Raw genomic sequence first — 24,733 nt, forward strand, 5'->3', positions numbered from 1 at the left:
CAGACGCCGAGGCAACACGCCAAGCGGCCGCCGTAGAAAGTCTGGTACGGATGCTAAGACAGGCGGTGGGGGCAGCCGCGTCCCTGGCCGTCCGCCCAAGCCAGAAACAGCGAGATTCTCCAGCGAAGCCCGAACGCTGATAAGAGTCTGGCGATCATACACAAGGAGCAGTGACACATTCCATGCAACAAAATGCAAAAACAATAAAAACGACAACAAAAGAAGCAAGTGCCGACGGCAGGCCATATACAACGGCGCCATCTTGCAATCCTATCCTCTAATGGGGAACAAGGTACCAGTAGATTCATACAAATCCAACAAGACCAAGTATTCCCATGTAACAATAAGAAATATACTCAAAACCTGGATTAATCTTTTGAGTCACAAAGCACTACTATTATTCTGAACACTACTGTATATACAGTGAGGAAAATAAGTATTTGAACATCCAAGTTCTCCCTCTTAGAAATCATGGAGGGGTCTGAAATTTTCATCTTAGGTGCATGTCCACTATAAGAGACAATCTTAAAAAAAAAAAAATCTGGAAATCACAATGTATGATTTTTTTAAATAATTAATTAGCATTTTATTGCATAAAATAAGTTTCTGAACACCTGCCAACCAGCAAGAATTCTGTCTCTCACAGACCTGTTAATTTTTCTTTAAGAAGCCCTCTTATTCTGCACTCTTTACCTGTATTAATTGCACCTGTTTGAACTTGTTACCTGTATAAAAGACACCTGTTCACACACTCAATCAATCACACTCCAACCTGTCCACCATAGCCAAGACCAAAGAGCTGTCTAAGGATACCAAGGACAAAACTGTAGATCTGCACAAGGCTGGGATGGACTACAGGACAACAGGCAAGCAGCTTGGTAGAAGACAACAACTGTTATGATTATTTATTAGAAAGTGGAAGAAACACAAGATGACTGTCAATCTCCCTCGGTTTGGGATTCCATGCAAGATCTCACTTTGTGGGGTAAGGATGATTCTGAGAAAGCTCAGAACTACACAGGAGGACCTGGTCAATGACCTGAAGACAGCTGGGACCACAGTCACAAAGATTACATTAGTAACACATGATGCTGTCATTGTTTAAAATCCTGCAGGGCAGCAAGGTCCCGCTGCTCAAGCCAGCACATGTCCAGACCCGTCTGAAGTTCACCAGTGACCATCTGGATGATCCAGAGGAGGCATGGGAGAAGGCCATGTGGTCAGATGAGACCAGAATAGAGCTTTTTGGAATCAACTCCACTTACCATGTTTAGAGGATGAGAACAACCCCAAGAAAACCACCCCAACCGTGAAGCATGGGGGTGGAAACATCATACTCTGGGGGTGCTCTTCTGCAATTCCGTATTGAAGGGAGGATGAATGGGGTCATGTATTGGGAGATTTTGGCAAACAACCTCCTTCCCTCAGTAAGAGCATTGAAGATGGGTCATGGCTGGGTCTTCCAGCATGACAATGACCCCAAACACACAGCCAGGGCAACTAAGGAGGGGCTCCGTAAGAAGCATTTCAAGGTCCTGGAGTGGCCTGGCCAGTCTCCAGACCTGAACTCAATAGAAACTCTTTGGAGGGAGCTGAAACTCCAAACCTGAAAGATCTGGAGAAGATCTGTATGGAGGAGTGGACCAAAATCCCTGCTGTAGTGTGTGAAAACCTGGTGAAAAACTACAGGAAACATTTGACCTCTGTAATTGCAAACAAAGGCTACTGTACCAAATATTAACATTGACTTTCACAGGTGTTCAAATACTTATTTACCGCAGTAACATACAAATATTAAAAAAAAAAAAATCATACATTGTGATTTCCGGATTTTTTATTTTTTTTTAAGATTATGTCTCTCATAATCTAAATGCATGCATGCATACATATATAGGGTGTCCCCAAAAATATACAACATTTAAAACACTCGGCTTGACCCTTAAGTGCTACAAACTTAATCACTTATGTTTCTTTACTTGCAAAGACCCTGAAGTTTATGTTGGTGCCAAGCATCGATGCATTGAAGGAAAACATCTGCCGAGAAATCCGAAACATTCCTCAAGACACTTTGCCCAAAGTGATGCGGAATATGGCTGGGCGTTTGCAGGTCTACATTGAACATGTTGTCTAAGAGACTGACAAAATGCAGGGCCAATATTGACATTGGTATGAAAAACTTCAACCTTTCAGCTTTCTATTCAGCCATAAATTTATTTCCTAGACATATGCTTTGACCATTTTCTTTGCTGATAAAATATTGCATTTTTTGGGACACCCTAATGTGTGTTTTTACAGTGTTTACAAAATATCTTTCTACAGTCTAGGCTATATCAGAATATTCTATTACTGTTAATCCCACTATGAATACTACAATACGACGAACCATTTGAATTATATCATAGCTACATGTGTGACACTTGCAGAAAAGAAAACTGCTTGAAAATCAGTTTTGTATTCAGAGAGTTGTGATGGATTAAATGCGCTGACACTTCATTGCGCTGCCAAACAGCACTGAGTGAAGCGAGTCGTGACCGGTCCAAGATGGCCGTCCCACAGCTCGTCTGCGCCAATAGGCAGTCGTGGTCGATGCGGCGTCTGCTCTTTATAATGTGTAGGTAATAAAGACTTGACAACTCTTACACTGAAAACAGAAGCCACCCTTATATGTAGAGTACAGCGGTGGAAGACAGACAAACAGGGAATGATAAAGTACCTGAATATATGACAGAGGACTTCATGGGAAAGCTCGTTGATGTAGTCTTTGGCCTCGATGTGTCTCAGGACCACTTCGGCTCCACTGCTGCCACCTCCAGACTGGAGCTTAGTGGCTTTCTTCCTCTGACCCATCACATTCGCTGGGACACACACACGTCCTTCCTCTTCTAAGCACAGCTTCACAACCATTGACCTCAGTTCTGGAAAGTGGGAAAAATGTGTCGACATTCATTTTAAAAAGTACATCTGAAATCTTCGCGCAGCCAATCTGCTCTGTGTCGGTCTGATCCTGTCAGATCTCAGAAGCTAAGCAGAGCAGGATCTGATTAGTACTTGGATGAGAGACCTCTTCAGAACACCAGCGGCTGTGTGCGTTTCTCCAGGTCAAACTGGAGTTGCGTCAGGAAGGGCATCCAGCGTAAAACTTGTGCCAACTACCAATGCGGATCTGGCGGTATCCGCTGTGGCGACCCCAAACACAAAACAGGAGCAGCCGAATGGACAACAACAACATCTGAAATCTTGGCACCAAGGCCCTGTGCTTGGCTGGGCCTGGGCTGTCCAAATCTGATCACAAAGATCAGTGTTGACGCTGATCAATTCAATTTTTGACTGATCAGCAACAGATTCACACAGCACTTCTCTCAGCGATCAGTCGGCATGCTGTCATCGGTCCATTTGACAGGTGCCACATCAGTGGAGCTGCAGTCTGTTCAGCGCTTCCTGTTAGCTCACCGGCAGCATCACAGCACATGTTTGAAAAGGATCTAGTTCACCTCAAATACACAGAGTGGACTTCTGACAGATGCAGCATGTGGTAGACCTTGGACCGGCCAATGAGGGAGCGCCAACATGAACACATGAGCGTTTCCTCGTCATCCCCTCTCATCTGTGTTTTCCTCCTGCCAGCCCACAGCTGGGTGGACTCGTCCTTCTTGGATGAAGGTCCACATTTGAAGCCACATTTCTCAGACACTTTGGTATGTAATAATAACGAATCTATCTTTAAGAACAAAACCACCGACACCAGTCTGACTCTTGTTGTTCAAACTAGAGTTAGATTGATACGTCACAACACCCGATATGAGACATTCACAAACAGATTAGTAGCTGTTATTTTTGCAGATATGAAAACTACAACCCCAATTCCAGTTAAGTTGGGACGTTGTGTAAAATGTAAATAAAAACAGAACACAATGATTTGCAAATCCTGTTCAACCTATATTCAATTGAATACACCACAAAGACAAGATATTTAATGTTCAAACTGATAAACTTTATTGTTTTTGTGCAAATATTACCTCATTTTGAAATGGATGCCTGCAACACGTTTCAAAAAAGTTGGGATGGGGCAACAAAAGACTGGGAAAGTTAATGAATGCTCAAAGAACACCTGTTTGGAAACAGGTGAATGTCATGATTGGGTATAAAAGGAGCAACCCCAAAAGTCTCAGCCGTTCACAAACAAAGACAGGGTGAGGATCACCACTTTGGGAACAACTGAGGGTGATTCTTAGACTACGGGCGCTTATTATGTCCTTTGATCATATTGTATGAAAAACAGGAAAAAGGGGAAATTTCACCCTTTTATAGTTATCTTTACAATGAAAGTGTGTTAAGAAATTTGTTCTAGTAGTATATGATGACTTTCACCTTTTTTCAGCATCATTATATGCAAATATTGCCGTTTTGTGCTTGTCCCACACCCAGACTTTTGATCTTCAATGATAAAAATGAATGGTAAAGAAACGTTTTTTTCTAATGTTTTAAAATCTCTCTGAATAAAATATCAGCAAAATAATCAAAACATAATTGGGGTATTCAATGTCATACAACTGTTGTGATTTTTTTGAAACAAAATTTAGTTGTCCCACACTATTGCCGTAATTTCCACCACAATACTGTAATGTCCCATTAAACAGTTTGTATGAAAGATTGTTTGGGTAGTTTCTATGGAGATAAACAGTGACATGAGAGCACATGTATATAGCGCCAAATCACAACAAACAGTTGCCCCAAGGCGCTTTATATTGTAAGGCAATGGTGTGGTGGAAATTACATTTACAAGGCCAATAGTGCCCGTAGTTAAAGAATCACCCCTGAATGAAAAATAGTTCAACAGTTTGAGAAATGTTAGGATCCCATTGGGTTGTTTTTGGGGTCTTGTATTTTGTCTCCGTCCTTGTCCATCTGTCCTGTCTTCTGAATGGTCAGTGTCCAAGTTTTCTGTTGTATTTGTTCTCTGTGTCTGTTCATGTCTCCTGTCTGTGTGAGTCTGTGGGTGTGTTGCTTGGATGAAGGAGCTGGAGTCGTGTGTGTGTCTGTGTGTGAGAAGGTGCATGTGCACAGCTGCATGTACGTACTCTGGCACGCCCCCCTCCTGGTCCACGTTGACGTGCTGGCTGGCCCTTGTCCGTGTGGATGTGTACGTCAGTGTGTGAATGCAGTTATGTGTGATTTCCTCTGGCATTCATTCCACACTTGTCTTAGTCTCCTCTTCCGTCATGCTGTGTATGTGTGTTTGGATTATCCCTCCTTCCTCTGTTCTGGTATGGTGTGTGTTCGTGTGCGCAACTCCTGCCGGTTCTTCCGTCATGTTCTGTGTTCATGTGATATTGTCAGCTCCTGTTTTCTCCCCCAAGTCTCCGTTTGCAACTGTCTCCTCAGTCCAGAGGTTCTGGTCCCCGTATATGTCTCTGTTGTTCCTGGTGCACGTGCGCACTCTGTGTCTGGGTATTTCTCGCTGTGAGCACGCAGTGCTGTTGGCCCTAGTTAGACCCCACCCTTTGTTCACGTCATGTTTCCTGTCTGGTCTCTCACCTTTCTCTCCAACCAAGTTTATGTCCTACACTCCTGTGGTTGTTTGTGTTTTGGTCTTTCCACTGTGTGTTCATCATTGTTCATTTCTATGTCATTAGGGTTATTAGTATGTTGGGTCACTTCATGTTTGCGCTCTTCATTCATGTATGTTCTGTTCTCTGCCGCCATCTAGTGTCTTAATTTAGTCTTCACACCCCTTCTCTTAGTTTCCAGGTAGAATTAATTCACTCATCAGACTCAGTATTTAACCTCACCTGTGTTGATGTCCCTTGATGATCCACTGTTGCTGTTTTCCCCACTGTCACTGGTTCCTGTGTAGCTATTTGTCTTTGTCCATGCAGTACTGCTTGTTAAAGTGACTGCTCACCTTTTCTGATGTTCTCCATTGCTCCATTTTTTCCTAAGTACTCAGTCTCCCTGGAAGATTGTCTGCCTAAGTTTATCCTTGCCTCCTCACACCCTGGACCTACCCACACCCTAAGTGGGTGAACACTGTATTTTTGCTGTTCCTGCTCCTCCACTGTTTTTGTATCGTTGCCACTAGTCTTGTATTAAACCTTGTACTCTTTGAAATTCAGCCATTTGTCTTGACTGCCCTGCATTTGGGAGATATCAGACTCTGTTCAGATCCTGGCCTCAAATCATAACAAAGAACAATGTTTCTCAACGTTTAATTGCAAGGAATTTAGAAATTCCACCATCTACAGTCCATAAAATAATCAGAAGATTCAGAGAATCTGGAGAACTTTCTACATGTAAGCGGGAAGGCCGAAAACCAACACTGAATGCCCGTGACCTTTGATCCCTCAGGCGGCACTACATTAAAAACCAACATCATTGTGTAAAGGATCTTACCGCGTGGGCTCAGGAACACTTCAGAAAACAATTGTCAGTTAACACATTTCGTCGCTACATCTACAAGTGCAAGTTAAAACTCTACCATGCAAAGTGAAAGCCAAACATCAACAACATCCAGAAAAGCCGCCACCTTCTCTGGGCCCGAGCTCATTTGAAATGGACAGATGCAAAGTGGAAAAGTGTGCTGTGGTCTGATGAGTCCACATTTTAAATTGTTTTTGGAAATCATGGACATTGTGTCCTCTGGACAAAAGAGGAAAAAGACCATCCAGATTGTTACCAGTGCAAAGTTCAAAAGCCAGCATCTGTGATGGTATGGGGGTGTGTTAGTGCCCATGGCATGGACAACTTACACATCTGTGATGGGACCATCAATGCTGAAAGGTACATCCAGGTTTTGGAGCAACACATGCTGCCATCCATCCAAGCAACGTCTTTTTCAGGGACATCCCTGCTTATTTCAGCAAGACAATGCCAAGCCACATTCTGCACGTGTTACAACAGTGTGGCTTCTTAGTAAAAGAGTGCGGGAACTAGACTGGCCTGCCTGCAGTGCAGACCTGTGGCACATTATGAAGCGCAAAATATGACAACGGAGACCCTGGACTGTTGAACAACTGAAGTCGTACATCAAGCAAGAATGGGAAAGAATTCCACCTACAAAGCTTCAACAATTAGTGTCCACAGTTCCCAAACGCTTATTGAGTGTTGTTAGAAGGAAAGGTGATGTAACACAGTGGGAAACATACCACTGTCCCAGCTTTTTTTAAACGTGTTGCAGGCATCCATTTCAAAATGAGCAAATATTTGCACAAAAACAATAAAATTTACCAGTTTGAACATTAAATATCTTGTCTTTGTGGTGTATTCAACTGAATATAGGTTGAAGAGGATTTGAAAATCATTGTATTCGGTTTGTATTTACATTTTACACGTCCCAACTTCATTGGTATTGGGGTTGTATAAATGATGCAGAAAAACTTTTTTCTGTTGGAAACACTGTCATTACTTAGTTTGTCCAGCAGAGAGTGCGCTGACAGCATTACATGCAGTGCTGTCAAACATGGCTTGGACTCCCATCAGCCCCTGGTCACATTAGCTACAAGAGAGGCAAAGGTAACATGAGGCCAATAAGCTTCAACAGGTTTGACAACATGGTCTCTGCTCCCCCCCCCCCCCCCCCCCCGCTCCTCTCAGTGCCCCCCTCCTCTATGCACTCACTTCACAGCCCAATTAGTACCACCCCCCCTCCTCCCACCAACTGCTCCCACTCCCCTCCCTCATCCTCCCAGATGCCACCCATCAACATCTCCACTGAGGATGTGAGTAGAGAATTTAGTTGCCTGTGTCCAGGAAAGGCTGCGGGTCCTGATGGCCTTGGCCCCAGAGTGCTGAAGGGATGTACTGTCTAGCTGTGAGGGATTTTCCAGCACATCTTGAGCCTGAGCCAAATGGTTGACCCTGAGCAGTGGAAAACCTCATGTCTGATGCCTGTGCCCAAGAAGAAAACCCCAACACACTTAATGACTACAGACCTGTGGCCCAAACATCACATGTTCTGAAGTCACCTTAGAGGCTCACCCTTAGGCACCTCCACACAGTTAATGAATGATCACTGGACCCCCTGTAGTTTGTGTACCAGCCCAACAGGGGAGAGGACAGAGCTTACTCTCACCTGGAGGAGGCAGGCAGCACTGTGAGAGTCACATTCTTCGACTTCTCCAGTGCGCTCAACACCATCCAGCCTGACCTGCTCATCAATAAGCTCCGTGGAATAAGGGTGGAGGCTCCACTGGTGGCCTGGATCACCAACTACCTCATGGTCCACCCACAGTACGTGAGGCTCGAGACATTACATCCAACATCATCAGGGGCACCACAGGGTACGGTCCTGTCTCCCTTCCTGTTCACACTCTTCACCTCAGACTTCAGGTAACAGTCCTGCCACCAGTTTTCAGTCGACTCTGCCATTGTGGACTGCATTGGCAGTGACAAGGAGGCTGAGCACAGGCATGTGGTGGACAGGTTTGTGGAGTGGTGTGGACTCAACCACCTGCAGCTCAACATATCTAAGGCCGGGTTCACACAGCAGGCTAATCAGGCCAATATCAGACCCGAACTTCCCCTTCCAACAATCTTATGGACGCCCCAACAATCGTGATGATGCTAAAGATAATCTTATCAGATATTCTTCCCGTGTGTGGTGTGTTCAGAGCGCTCTGATCTGCTCTGATGGACGTCAGGCGCGCTCTGATCGCAAATCAGGGATATTCAACATGTTGGATTTTTTTGGCCTGATATCGCAGCGTGTGTTGTGTCCTCTGACCAAAATGAGCACGCAGCCTGCTGAATGTGACGTGCAGCCAATCAGAAAGCGAGGTGATGGACGTACGGAGCGGAAAATAAAATCAAAATAGCTGTTCTGACTTACCAGAAAGTCCGGTGGTCGCGCTGTCTCCACTCCTTTAAAGAACGACTTTTCTTTTTCTTTTTGGATCATTTTTTTCCCTCTGTTTTAAACAGTCCACACACTATCTCCGTTTGTTTACTCTGAAGTCACGTTTAATCTCGAGAGATTTGGCGAGATTTCCTGTCTGACCTGGGAATGTTGGTGTGTGGTGTTGTTGTCCTCACTGTGTGGCTGAACACCACACACTGTACGACCAAACCGGTTAGATCTATGATTTTTTTATCTTCACGTGTGTGGTCTCTCAGGTTTTGGAAACCTACAGATAATTTTAAATTTCTGTCGTGTGAACCAGATTTAAGACAAGGAGCTGGAGGTGGACTTCAAAAGACATAAGACCTGTCCGAACCCAGTTACCCTCACTGGAACTGTGGTGGACATTGTGGACTACTAAATCAAATCAAATCAATTTTATTTATATAGTGCCAAATCACAACAACAGTTGCCCCAAGGCGCTTTATATTGCAAGGCAAAAGCCATACAATAACCACAGAAAAATCCCAACGGTCAAAACGACCCCCTATGAGCAAGCACTTGGCGACAGTGGGAAGGAAAAACTCCCTTTTAACAGGAAGAAACCTCCAGCAGAACCAGGCTCAGGGAGGGGCAGTCTTCTGCTGGGACTGGTTGGGGCTGAGGGAGAGAATCAGGAAAAAGACATGCTGTGGAAGAGAGCAGAGATCAATCACTAATGATTAAATGCAGAGTGGTGGACACCCAGGTACTACAAGTACCTGGGTGTCCACATATACAACAAACTGGACTGGACTGTAAACACAGATGCTGTGTACAAGCAAGGTCAGAGCCGACTGCACTTCCTCAGGAGGCACAGATCTTTCAATGTCTGCAGAAATGTGTCGCAGATGTTTTATCACTCGGTGGTCTCCAGTGTCAGCATCTATGCTGTAGTGTGCTGGGGCAGCAGGCTGAAGGCAGCTGGCATGAACACACTCAACAAGCTCATCAGGAGAGCTGGCTCTGTCCTGGGGCTAGAGTCTGTGGTGGAGGTCTCAGAGAGGAGGATGCTGAGGAAACTGCTCACCATCCTGAACACCTCCCACCTCCTGCATGCCACACTGATGTCCTGTCAGAGAACCTTCAGCCAAAGACTGAGACCACTGAGGTGCTCCACAGAAGGTCCTTCCTACCTGTGTCAATCAGACTGTATAACTCCTCCCCCTTCTGCAGGATGAATACGTAATTGAACAGTTCCTCAATTTATTCTCGAACATGTGCAAATAAATTTGTTGTACTTATTGTAAAACCCAGTGTTCACTGTTTAAGTACAGTCACTTGCCCAGTTCTGGATCACTGCCAGTTCCAGATCACTGCTGTAGTTTTTGCGCCGCCATTTCTCGTAATCAGCATGAATAAGCTAATACTTGGTACCAATGGAAAGAGTAATGTTTTGTCTACAAACGACCACAAGCTCAACTGGATCCAGCCGTCCTTGTGATCAGCACAGGAATCAAAACATCCGGTGTCTGCGGTGTGCGAGTGTTTTCTGACTCACTCATTCTTGTTTAAAACTTTCTTCTAGTTTTAAAGTAACGATCTCTAAGACGTAGCAAAGGTGAGTTAGCCATTCAGTGTTTTTGGTTCTAGAGTGGGAAAATACTTACTTACTTGGGTAGAAAATGTCAGTGTGTTATGTCTTGCTGTTTAATTGCTGCATACATTTATCTCTGACGCGAAAATTTGTCGGTTGTTGATCACTGAAACAGCAGCCTCGTGTCTGTACTTGTGATCCATGGGGACTTTGGGGCTCATCTCAACATCACGAATGGGCATGAATGTGGGGCTTTTACTTTTTAATTTGGGAGAAATCTCACCTCCACACTTCATTTTTTGCTCGTAAAAACGTATAACGTTGCCTTTCAAAACTAAGTAAATTCTCATTTAATAAGTATAATTTCTATCACTTTGTGTTCAAAACACATTGTCGGGCAAAGTGTGTATCATTCTGCATTAGAAGGGCTCCAGCCAGATGCCAGGAATGAACCCAAAGTGACACAGAGTGTCGTGATCCAGAACCGGGCAAAATGATCCATTTCTGGCAAATATTTGGACCGCACATAATGTGGCTTCACACTTTAAGTAGAAGGGCTACTCCACCCAGACTTTTTCAGCTAAATAACACCCAAATACACAATAAAGAACATTCAGCTGCATTATGGCTCCGTATAGCGGGGCTTTAAAAAAGGTGATCCGGAACGGGGAAACCGTCTGTATTATAGCAAAATTTCCTTCGGGATTAATGAAGCTGATTTTATCTTAATATTTAATGAAGTGCCACAAAACGTAATTTGGCCTTCTGTTCATGTCTAAAGGTGTAAACCTAAACCCTTCCTGGGTATTACTCAGCTGTGTATAAATATGTATGTAAAAAAATGTACTCAGCTGAACATAAATATTAAGTCTGAGTAACGCTGCACTTTGAGTCACTTTAAACTTTTGCTCGTTTTTTCGGTATTTGAGCAATAAAACTGAATCTAATCTCAAACAGCGCAGAAACAGCAGCGCATCTGTGTTCAAACTAACAATAAGAGAGGAAAGACAAACGTTAAACTCAGATCAACTGGCTGACAGGTAACAATAGTGCAGAGAAAAACACCGCTTTTAAACTCAACTTGGTGTTTGTCGGAACTAGTTAGCTTAGCAGCCGCTACACAATCACAAACAAGGACAATACGACCTGCTTCATTAACAACCCACCTGTCTGTGTCCGCCCCAGTCCTGACGGCACGTTTTACTCAAACAGAAACGAACAGCTACACAAAACATCTTTAAACATCTTGAAACATCATCGACTGGAGCTCAGCGAGATTATTTTTTTGTTGTTGTTGTTCTTCTTCTTCGTTAGAATATATTGGCGATTGCCAAACCTTGTGGCGCTTTACCGCCACCTACCGGAGGCGGTAAAGCGGATACCGCGGGCGTATCCGCTGTACCGCTTTTTAAACACCAGAGGGGACACCCAGTCAAACTGTCAGTCATTATTAGGGCTCGAGTAGGCAACGTCCTACGAGGACCCTGTTGTAATTATTATTATTATTATTATTTGGATTTTATTGGCGGTTTTCAAACCAACACGGTGCATTACCGCCGGAGTGGAGCATTGCTGGATTCTGATGTATGTGAGGAATTGTGGAGATGAGGGAGGGGAGGAAAAAAAAACGGTGGATGAAGTTACTCCATACTAAAGTTACTCCATACTAAATTCTCTTGAATAATCCTGTTCCCTGTAGATATGATGTCAGTACTTGCCTCCAAGCAGGCGGTGTAATTGTAGAAAAAGAAAGTAATACTTGAAGCATTAAACTTGTGTTCTGACATTGTGTCAAATTCTTCACTGTCTGTTGTCTGTTTGTCTCCATCAACACTTTGCTCCACTGTCTCCATCCTGCTGCACCTTAAACAGTGAGCGGTTTCATGTTTTCCACTGATGTTGAGAGTGTGATTTAAACCTGAGTGACCTGGACATAGTTTCTTCTTCCCTGTGACTCCACTTGCCTCCTTGACCCAACCTGCCCCTGAATTTATATATAAAAACTGACCCTTAGATTCCCCGTCCCACTGCTTGTGTCGTGTTTTGTTCATTTCCGTCTTGACTGTTATGTGGGCCGCTGAAGAGGAGGTACTGCTGGCCCACCACCACCAGAGGGCGCCCTGCTTGGAGTGCGGGCTCCAAGCACGAGACGGTGCCAGACCCAGAAGAAGTGACAGCTGTCACTCATTGCACCAGCTGTCACTCATCTACACCACTACATAAGCTGGACTGCAACTCCACCTCCCCACCGAGAAATCAACTACCGAAGAGGTAATTTCTCTGCTGACTCGAAACGTTGAGTAATAATCTGAACTTCTTTTGCAGCCGTTATCCTGTGGTGTTGGCCTTATCTGTGGGATTGGCGTTTGGTGTGATCAGCGACGGCTTCGCCTCACACCCCAAACCAGATAAGCGGTTAAACAGGAGCTGCACGAGTGTGTGATTGGAGGTGGAGATGCTCCCTCCTACCTGAGTGCAGACTGTGGATTACTGAGTGTGCGAATTCACACTCATCCATCCTGTCTTTGTTTTCTGCCAGCAGTACCAGGGTCGACAGCCGAAGACAGAGGCCACCTGGGGACTCGGGACTTGGCGGCTCCGGTGTTCTTCAGGCCGTTGGTGGTGGAAGCCGTGTGGGACGCGGCTCATCTCTCATTGGGGGTCTTCTATCTTCGAGCCTGCCCACACGTCACCTGGTGTTAATTGACTATACATATCTTGTGTGTTTAGTTGTGTGTTGTCACAACATTAAATTGTTACTTATTGGCTTATTCATTGTCCGTTCCTTTGCACCCCCTGTTGTGGGTCCGTGCTACGACACCTTCCCAACATTGACGATTGCTCTGACTTCAGATTTACTCAGTGGAACATTGAGCTGCGGTTCTGATTTCAGAGCTGCGGCTCCCTTACCCTCAGTTCCAGAATGAGATGGAACCCATACTGACACACAGAAACATTCTGCTGTTGTAGTTTAAATAAGCTCTGAAGAAGCTCAGTGATCAAACAGATGCAGAGTCGTGCTGCCACTGAATGTGAACAGACCTCAGACCTGGTGCCTGAACTTCACCTCCTCCACCCACTACAGTGACACAGTAACACAGTAACACAGTAACAGTGAGACAGTGACACAGTAACACAGTAACAGTGACACAGTAACAGTGACACAGTAACACGGTGACACAGTAACACAGTGACAGGAACACAGTAACACAGTAACAGTGACACAGTAACACAGTGACACAGGAACACAGTAACAGTGACACAGGAACACAGTAACAGTGACACAGTAACAGTGACACAGGAACACAGTAACAGTGACACAGTAACAGTGACACAGTAACAGTGACACAGTGACACAGTAACACAGTGACACAGGAACACAGAAACAGTGCCACAGTAACACAGTGACACAGGAACACAGTAACAGTGACACAGTGACACAGGAACACAGTAACAGTGACACAGTGACACAACAACACAGTAACACAGTGACACAGTAACAGTGACACAGGAACACAGTAACACAGTGACACAGGAACAGTAACAGTGACACAGAGACACAATGACACAGTAACACAGTGACACAGTAACACAGTGACACAGGAACACAGTAACAGTGACACAGTGACACAACAACACAGTAACACAGTGACACAGGAACACAGTAACACAGTGACACAGGAACAGTAACAGTGACACAGAGACACAATGACACAGTAACACAGTGACACAGTAACACAGTGACACAGGAACACAGTAACAGTGACACAACAACACAGTAACACAGTGACACAGTAACAGTGACACAGTAACAGTGACACAGGAACACAGTAACACAGTGACACAGGAACAGTAACAGTGACACAGAGACACAATGACACAGTAACACAGTGACACAGTAACACAGTGACACAGTAACAGTGACACAGTAACAGTGACACAGGAACACAGTAACACAGTGACACAGTAACACAGTAACAGTGAGACAGTGACACAGGAACACAGTGACACAAGAACACAGTGACACAGGAACACAGTAACAGTGACACAGTAACAGTGACATAGTAACACAGTGACACAGGAACACAGTGGCACAGTAACACAGTGACACAGTAACACAGTAACAGTGACAGAGGAACACAGTAACAGTGACACAGTAACACAGTAACATAGTGACACAGTAACAATGACACAGTGACAGTCACACAGGAACACAGTGGCACAGTGACACAGGAACACAGTGACACAGGAACACAGTGACAAAGGAACACAGTAACAGTGACACAGTAACACAGTGACACAGTAACACAGTGACACAGTAACAGTGACACGGTGACACAGAAACACATTAACACAGTGACACAGTAACACAGGAACGCAGTAACAGTGACACAGGAACACAGTGACACAGTCACAGTGACACAGGAACACAGTAACAGTGACACAGTAACACAGTAACAGTGACACAGTAACACAGTAACACAGGAACAGTGACACAGTGACACAGGAACACAGTAACAGTGACACAGTAACAGTGACACAGGAACACAGTAACAGTGACACAGTAACAGTGACACAGGAACACAGTAACAGTGACACAGTGACACAGTAACACAGTGACACAGGAACACAGTAACAGTGACACAGCAACACAGGAACACAGAAACAGTGCCACAGTAACACAGTGACACAGGAACACAGTAACAGTGACACAGTAACACAGTGACACAGGAACAGTGACACAGTGACACAGGAACACAGTAACAGTGACACAGTGACACAACAACACAGTAACACAGTGACACAGTAACAGTGACACAGTAACAGTGACACAGGAACACAGTAACACAGTGACACAGGAACAGTAACAGTGACACAGAGACACAATGACACAGTGACACAGTAACACAGTGACACAGGAACACAGTAACAGTGACACAGTGACACAACAACACAGTGACACAGGAACACAGTAACACAGTGACACAGGAACACAGTGACACAGGAACAGTAACAGTGACACAGAGACACAATGACACAGTAACACAGTGACACAGTAACACAGTGACACAGGAACACAGTAACAGTGACACAACAACACAGTAACACAGTGACACAGTAACAGTGACACAGTAACAGTGACACAGGAACACAGTAACACAGTGACACAGGAACAGTAACAGTGACACAGAGACACAATGACACAGTAACACAGTGACACAGTAACACAGTGACACAGTAACAGTGACACAGTAACAGTGACACAGGAACACAGTAACACAGTGACACAGTAACACAGGAACACAGTAACAGTGAGACAGTGACACAGGAACACAGTGACACAAGAACACAGTGACACAGGAACACAGTAACAGTGACACAGTAACAGTGACACAGTAACACAGTGACACAGGAACACAGTGGCACAGTAACACAGTGACACAGTAACACAGTAACAGTGACAGAGGAACACAGTAACAGTGACACAGTAACACAGTAACATAGTGACACAGTAACAATGACACAGTGACAGTCACACAGGAACACAGTGGCACAGTAACACAGTGACACAGGAACACAGTGACACAGGAACACAGTGACAAAGGAACACAGTAACAGTGACACAGTAACACAGTGACACAGTAACACAGTGATACAGTAACAGTGACACGGTGACACAGAAACACATTAACACAGTGACACAGTAACACAGGAACGCAGTAACAGTGACACAGGAACACAGTGACACAGTCACAGTGACACAGGAACACAGTAACAGTGACACAGTAACACAGGAACACAGTGACACAGGAACACAGTAACAGTGACACAGTAACAGTGACACAGTGACACAGTAACAGTGACACAGGAACACAGTAACACAGTGACACAGTAACACAGTAACACAGTGACACAGGAACACAGTAACACAGTGACACAGTAGGACAGTGACACAGGAACACAGTAACAGTGACACAGTAACAGTGACACAGGAACACAGGAACAGTGACACAGTCACACAGGAACAGAGTAACACATTGACACAGTAACACAGTGACACAGTAACAGTGTCACAGTGACACAGGAACACAGTGACACAGTAACACAGTGACACAGTGGCACAGTAACACAGTGACACAGGAACACAGTGACACAGTAACACAGTGACACAGTAACAGTGACGCAGTGACTCAGGAACACAGTGGCACAGTAACACAGGAACACAGTAACACAGTGACACAGTAACAGTGACACAGTAACACAGTGACACAGGAGCAGTGACACAGTCACACAGGAACAGAGTAACACAGTGACACAGTAACACAGTAACACAGTGATACAGTAACACAGGAACACAGTGTTGGGTATTTTCTCCTCCAAACATTCTTAAAACCTTTAACAAGACAAACAGAGTCAAGAAACACCAGTGAGACAGAAAGTCAAATATTACGCGCGGAGTGCGGCCAGGCTGTACACCAAGGCTACACTAAAGTCTGGCCTGCTTTTCCGCTCTTTTTATTAAGAGACGCCCTCATCACATAAACAAGAAACTTGTCCTAAGGGTGGGGGTAATGACGCAAGACAAGTTTCTTCCCATAACATAAACGCATACGTCAATAAGTGCAGCTGTAAGGAAGAACACTTCAGGTCAGCACATCTCGTTCGTCTGTTGCAGGTATCAGCTGTTCTGCATCTGCCTGAAGTGTCCTGTCTTCCACACTCCTTCACACTAAACACCACATCACAAACGTCAAAACAAAATTGAATTCTCAGGATTGCATTAAGACAGGTGCAAAACAGCACATCTCCGTTCTCATGAGAAAGAAGACAAAGCTAAACAAGGTTGAATAACACGTACGTTCTCAGGGTGAAGTGCAAAACAGCACAACACCGTTCTCATGAGAAAGAAGACAAAGCTAAACAAGGTTGAATAACACGTACGTTCTCAGGGTGAAGTGCAAAACAGCACAACACCGTTCTCATGAGAAAGAAGGCAAATGTACAAACGTTTAACAGTGATAACATATATACAAAATCTTTAACATTCCCCTCCTGTTTATCGCCTGTTAAAACATACAGTAGGCATCACTCAGCTTAGCACTTCTTTTTGAGATTTTCACTAAGAGGTTCATCATGGTATGTTTTCTCTAGGCTTACACCCCAGAGGTGATGTCATCATTGTCACCATCATCGGTGTCTGGGTCATCATACTTCCATTGGTCTGGGTACAGGTCAGGAGAGCCATCGTCCTCCTTGTCGTCATCTGTCCCCAGAAGTGGATATGATGCCGGACCCCCTCCTGGTCCTGGACTTATTGCTGTGGTTATCATTCTATTTACAAGGCCTCGGAGACATGGAATACAACAACATCCACACAATGTTAGAATTGCAGCAAATACTGCTATAGACACTAATAGTGAAGAAATCAAAGACCTCCATTTTCCCATCCCTTCCAGCCACCAATCCCAGCCTTCGGTGTTTACTCCACTGTGCTCTTTCATCTTCCTGTTCAACGTCCTCAGCCCATCAATGGCTTGAGTGAGACTGCCGTCTGCAGCTGTGTTGTTGGGAATGAATGTGCAGCATTGTTCTCCGAACATGGCACAAACACCTCCTTTCTCTGCCAACAACATATCCAGAGCAATGCGATTCTGGAAGGCCATAAGGGCTTCTAACTGTGAATGGACAGCCTTAAATCCTTCCTCAGTCCAATTTCCTAATTTCTGTACATTGTAGTGGATGTAGTTTATTCTGTCCACGTTTTTATTAATTGAGCACCACCAACAGATGGAAGATTCAAATCCAGCTGCTATTTGATTAACCAGTTTATACTCGTCAGGCACTCCCCTGGGGACTCCTATTGCGTCAATATATGTTGGATTTCCCACTCCTTTCCAATCTCTTTTCACTCTATGTCTGGCTACGCCTTTCTGCCAATCTTCAGGAATAAGAGAGGCTGCATATGTCGTAACGTCTTCAGGGGTCATGGGTATGGCTTCAACTGGTAACAATAATGATATTAATGCACAATAACCTGACACATTTCGTGGCAGTCTGTCAAAGATTCTGTTATCCCCACACCACCACCATACGTCACTCCTCCCGACAGGTTTGAATGTGGGAGTACTATGGACCACATTCTTACACCAGGCGGTGTGGTTTAAGCTACCCAAAGTCTTACTTGTCCCTGTCAAGTGTACACATGTATGGTTAGCATGCCCAACTTTGCTTGAGAATAAAGGTTTGATCTTAGTTAATTTGGTCACTGGATAGATCTTGTCCCACTTAGAACAATTGTTGTTTACCGCAATGTATGTCTGTGTCATAGCAGTCAGTAGACAGTCTTTGGGTAATGCTGCCGGTATTACCTGTAATACAGGTCTGGGTCCCATACACACAACACAGTCCTTCTTTGCTGCTAGTCCTGCTTGTTCTGCCATTAAAAGCCAATTGTTATTTTGTCCACTAATTCCTGTAGTTACTAGGAACCAGTCATCTGCCTTCATGTCTTTTGTGCCTTGTACAGACACCCCCTTTGCTTGTATGGACACCCCCTTTGACGTACTTAATTCGGTCAATATTGGTTGCTGTACTCTATCTGTCTCACAGAGGAAGAAATGGAAATACGGGTCTTTTCCTTGTTTGTATACCCAAAGGAGGAACAACCAACAGTCTCCCTCTATATCAGGTGGGAATATGGTTCCTTTTTCTGTGGTATTCACCACTATAGACAGCTTATCATCTGTTTGATACATTTTGAGACTTTGACTCTGGTACTTAGCCCACTCGGTTTGTGCCCATCTTGGTGTCCATCTACTCCATTCATCGGCTACCAACGTTTCCCATCTCCTATCTTGTTGATCGTTGGTCATATACCATGAGAAACTATTTCCGTAATTAGCCCCTCTGTCACCATCCGGCATTCCATGGGTAAGACCACTATATGGTACAGAGATGATCACAGAAGTATTTCTAGGAATGCAGGCCTGTACACCAAATCGGTATGCATTATTCCCATTACAGCTATGTACTGTGGCATTGATTATCGGACTGGGGTCTTCGTTACTTCTTTTTGGTCTCTGCAATCTGCGGATGTGATCCTTATTATCATGTCCCGTGCTCATGGCTTTTAATAATACTCCCAATTCAAAAAAGAAAAGTAGCATAACAAGGACTGTCCGTGGGGTCCAGAAACCCCCGTTCTTTTTATTTTTTCTTTCGCCATTTCTGCACACTACAGCACACCTGTGTTCAGAACAGTGGCTTCTTAATGTCTTCTGCTAGCTTTCGTGTCTAACCTGGATCTTAACACCAAGCTCACACACTATTACTAGTCTTGTCCTACTGTTCTTACTGTTTGTCTGTGTCTGCAGAAATGACTTTCTTACAGTGAGTTAAATGAATCCATGTACTTCTTTCCCCAATTTTCAAAGCTGTGGGTGTTGTGAGTAGTACTTGATAGGGCCCTTCCCATTTAGGTGAATGCCAGTGTTTTCTCTTGATGCTTCTTATCAACACCCAGTCTCCAGGTACCACTTTAGGGTCCTCCTGTGGAGAAATGGGATCATCAGTGTTTGGAACTCTCCCTCGTTGTCCTTCTAACATTTTTCTCATGTAATCCGCCAAATTGGCTTCCTCAGGTACATCCCAAATTTGTCCATAATATGGCAGTCGATATTTTCTGCCAAACAATGTTTCATACGGTGTCAACCCCATGGTACTAGTTATGTTTATATACATTTTTACCAAATCTACACAATGCGTCCATGGTCTGCCTGTTTCCTCCATTGTCTTTCTAAGTCTGTTTTTTACTGTTCCATTCATCCTTTCCACTAATCCGGCGCTTTGTGGATGATAAGCACAATGATTTTTGAGATTAACCTGTAGTGCTTCTCCTACGTATTGCACTATTGCATTAACAAAATGCGCTCCGTTATCTGAATAGACTGTTTCTGGTATTCCAAATCGTGGGATGATGTCTTTGCATAATGCTTTAGCCACTGTAAGTGAATCTGCATGTTTTGTGGGGAACAATTCTACCCATTTTGAGAAGGCATCAATTATGACTAAACAAAATTCCTTCCCTTCATGTTTACTCAGCTGTATATAATCCATATGAATCACTTGAAAGGGATATTGTGGTGTTGGAAATTTACCTCTTTGGGGTCTCAAATTGCCTTGTGAGTTGTGTTTTGCACATGTCATGCATGCTCTACAATGCTGTTTTGCATATGCATCAAACCCATAAAGACAAAAAATAGATTGCAATTGCGATATCATACCCCCTGATGAGACATGCGTCACGCCATGGCTCATGATAGCTGCCCATTTAAACATATTCTTTGGCAATATGGGTTTCTTTTGTGGTCATACGTACAAATCATTTGCATACGTAGCGCCTTTAGCTATCCACATTTGTTTCTCTCTGTCAGTTGCCTGCTGTTGCATGTCAGCAAGCAGTGTATGACCTAAATGCAAATCTGGAGTAGTTTCCTGTACAACACAAATAGAAGAAGCTGCTGCTGCCTCTTTTGCTGCTCTGTCAGCAAAATCATTTCCTTTTGAAACACTGTCAGAGCCATTGGTGTGAGCCGCACATTTGCATATAGCAATTTGTTGAGGCAACTTCACAGCTTGCAGTAGGGCAGTTAGGAGAGTGGCATGAGTCACCGGCTTTCCAGATGATGTCACCATTCCACGCTCCTCCCACAGTTTTGCAAACACATGCACTGTGCTGAAAGCGTACTGGCTGTCTGTATAAATTGTTACAGCCGTACCTTTAAACAGATAGCAAGCTGCAGTTAAAGCAACTAATTCAGCTGCTTGTGCTGAAAATGACGATGGCAATGAAGCAGAATCTAATACTTCTGAATTTGTGACGACAGCATATCCAGATTGTGTTTGTCCATAAGCATTTTTAGTGGAAGAACCATCCACATACACAATTGTACTGTTTGGGATGGGTGTGTCCCGGAGGTCTGGGCGTGCTTTTGTACAGACCGTAGCTACATCAAGACAATTGTGCGGCTCACCATCCTCAGGTAAAGGTATCAATGTGGATGGATTCAATGTTGTACAGCGCTCTACCGTAAGATGTGGTTGTGATAATAGCAAGGACATGCACGAAAGATGTCTTGCTGGGGACAAAAGGCTCATGTTTGTCTGCAACAGAAGTGCAGAGACTGCATGTGGAACTTTCAGTGTCAGCTGATGGAATAGAACAACATTACTGCTACTTTGAACAGCCATAGAGGCTGCAATAACAGCTTGTACGCATGGTGGTAGAGCACTTGCTACTGCATCCAATTTAGATGAGTAGTAGGCAACTGGCCTCAATTTTGAGCCATACACTTGAACCAAAACACTAGTCATGAACTTATTCTTACAATCAACTGTTTGAATGAATGGTTTACTATAATCTGGTAGTGCCAAAACTGTGGATGACACTAATGTTTGTTTGACTTTTACAAAAGCTTCCTCAGCATCTTTGTTCCATTTCAGCACAGTTGACATTGAAATATCATCTTTGTACATCAAATCAGAAAGTGGACTAGTCAATTCTGCATAGCAGGGAATCCATGCCCTGCAGTAATTTGTCAGTCCAAGAAATGACATCATCTGCTTTTTGGTGCGTGCAAAATTGCTTCCTTCCTGTCAGACAGGATCGTGCGCCCTGTGGCTGATAATTCATGTCCTAAATATTTTACTTTATCCCTACACAACTGAACTTTGTTTTTACTCACTTTGTGGCCATTATCAAATAAGAACATAATAATGCTACTGTGTCAGTTATGCAGTTTTCCTCGTGTGTCAGAGGCAATCAGAATGTCAGCAACATACACTAATAGTTGGCTATCTGCCGGTGGAACGAAATTGGCTAAACATGCTGACATGACTTGAGAATAAATAGTTGGACTCTCTGCGTAACCCTGTGGTAATCTGGTGAATGTATATCGTTGTCCTTTAAAGGTAAAAGCAAACCAGAATTGACTATCTGGATGTACTGGCACAGAGAAAAATGCATTACTTATGTCAATTACTGAGAAACTATTAGAATTTGGTCTCAGCGAATTTAACAAGGTGTGTGGATCTGGGACACATGGTGCTCTTTTAATCACAGCAGCATTTACTGCCTGCAGATCTTGAATCATTCTCCACCCCACTGAGGGCGGAGCCTTTTTCACAGGAAATATGGGTGTGTTACATGGTGAATCTGGACATGGCACTATTACTCCTGCTGTTAATAAATCCTCTATTACTGGCCTGATTCCGTCAATTGCATCAGGTTTCAATGGATACTGTCTTACACATGGTCTGTATTCTGTTTTTGGTCTTATAACTACAGGTTGTGCATTTTTAATCAGTCCTACGTCTGAAGGACCTGTTGTCCACAATCCTGATGGTACTGAAGAGAGAAGAGCATCCTCTTCAGGACTCAACTGAAACACTCAGGATTGTGAAGTGGACACATCAATGTGTGTTCCAGCTGTCAGCACCAATGAGACATTAACTGGCACTTTATACAACTTGGTTGATGGACTGAACTCCGTTCGTGGTCCAACTCTGCTCCAATCAGAGGCTGACAAAGCTGTTATGACTGTCAGTCCCAATTCTTGCCATTCTGTCAAATATGGTTTACAAAGTGACACATGTAATGGCATACCTGTGAATCTCAATTTTGATACATCTTCAGTGGCACCTGTTACTGTTATGACAGCTGTTGAGTTGCCATCATGAATCAAATCGGTCATTGTCAGTTTCACAGGTGAAACATTTTTCAATTTGTTTTCATAGTCACCATCCGGACCTGGAGGATCTTTATGCCACATTGTGACATGCAGGTCAGGTGGTGACATCTGCTGTTCAGGATTTTTTAGTAGGGCTGTCGCTTGCAAGACGACATCTTTACCCCATCCTGCAGCATCTTCTTCTGAGATGTCAAATGTATAGTAATAGTGGAATGTGGGGTCATCGCTTTCTTCTCTTACCATGTTAACGCCTCCTGTGCGTTCAACAACTAATTTCCCTTGTTCCACAATTATGGACAAGCCCAATGCAGTCAATCCGTCTCGTCCTAGGAGGTTAACTGGACATTGTGGCATGTTCAACACTGACATAGTACACGTCAGGCCAAATGGATCTGTCAACGTTATGGGTTTGGTGATAGGGACGTCTGATGTTTGTCCATTTGCAGAGCGAACCCTAAAGATTTCGTTGCTTAATTGATGGACAGGTATGTTGTCATTACATGTGGTTCTACATGCTCCTGTATCACAAAGGAATGTCACTGGTCGTCCATTTACCAACAAAGTCACTTCTGGTTTTGGTACCGGATTTCCCAGCAAGGCACACAGATCCATACATACAGATTCAGACTGCCTATCTGATATGGAATCATGGATTATGGATTCTAGTCATTGTGGATACTGTGGCTGCGGAGGATTATTCCGTTGTGGAATTCTCCCTGCTGCTCCCTCAGTAGGTGGATTTGGACAATTTCTATACATATGTCCCTCTCTTCCACAGTTCCAACAAATCAGGGGACCACGTGGTGGCCCTCCCTGTCTGGGCTGCTGTTGTGGTTGCCATGGTCCTTGACGTTGTGGCTGTCCACCTTGTCTATTTTGCCATGGCTTTTTGGGGCGTTTGCACTGCTTCTGCTGTCTTAAGTTGCCCTGCTGGTAATATATTTCATCATCTCCATGTGCTACATACACTCCTTTGTCGCTGTTTCTTGTCTTTTTCTGTTTTAAGACTTCTTCTGCATGACAGCAGTGTGTATGTGTGTCTTCCAATGTGCCTGTAGGCAATCCAATCCAATGTTTCTGTATCCAAGCTTTTATATCCTTATTGGAATGTTGGATCAGAGCGTTTTTCAATTGTTGTTCATACACAGGTGTTCCTGGCAATATGCCACTATGGACCCTAAACACATTCTCAAATCTGCACCTAAACTCTGTCCATGGCTCTCCTTCTTTCTGAGTTGTCCTGGTAATTTCAGTATAATTTATCTTTGGTCCTAACACTCCTTTTGCACGTGTAATCATAGCTTCCACTCTTGTTTTCAAGACTAGATCATCATGTGTCAGTGGTACACCTTGTTGATCTGCAGGATTCCAGTCTCCGCGTACCTGACTCCATTTAGGGCCACATGCTTTCATCCACACCTGTTGGACTTCAGGTCCATTAAGGTGGTAAGATGTTCTAATGTTTTCTATATCCTGCATAAATCCCTCAATATCGACATGTGGCGATGGTATCATGTCGACTGCTGCTTTGATATCATCAGCATTCCATGTCCGATAAACGAGCATGGTTGATCG

At 44.1% G+C, this 24,733-nt stretch overlaps 1 protein-coding gene across 1 annotated transcript in view; it reads right to left on the reverse strand.

Annotated features, from left to right (window-relative positions):
* fbxo38 (F-box protein 38) overlaps positions 1 to 11,706 on the reverse strand; it is a 216,081-nt gene extending 204,375 nt beyond the window's left edge. Inside the window, exons 1-2 of the mRNA XM_034181007.1 lie at positions 11,576 to 11,706; positions 2,714 to 2,915 (exon numbers count right to left, since the gene is read on the reverse strand). Of these exons, the coding sequence (XP_034036898.1) occupies positions 2,714 to 2,904 (191 nt within the window). The 5' untranslated portion in view covers positions 2,905 to 2,915; positions 11,576 to 11,706. The remainder of the gene's footprint in view (positions 1 to 2,713; positions 2,916 to 11,575) is intronic.
* Between the last annotated feature and the right edge of the window lie 13,027 nt (positions 11,707 to 24,733).

The sequence above is a fragment of the Thalassophryne amazonica genome, chromosome 11 (genome assembly GCF_902500255.1).
Source record: "Thalassophryne amazonica chromosome 11, fThaAma1.1, whole genome shotgun sequence".
Lineage (NCBI taxonomy): Eukaryota > Metazoa > Chordata > Actinopteri > Batrachoidiformes > Batrachoididae > Thalassophryne > Thalassophryne amazonica.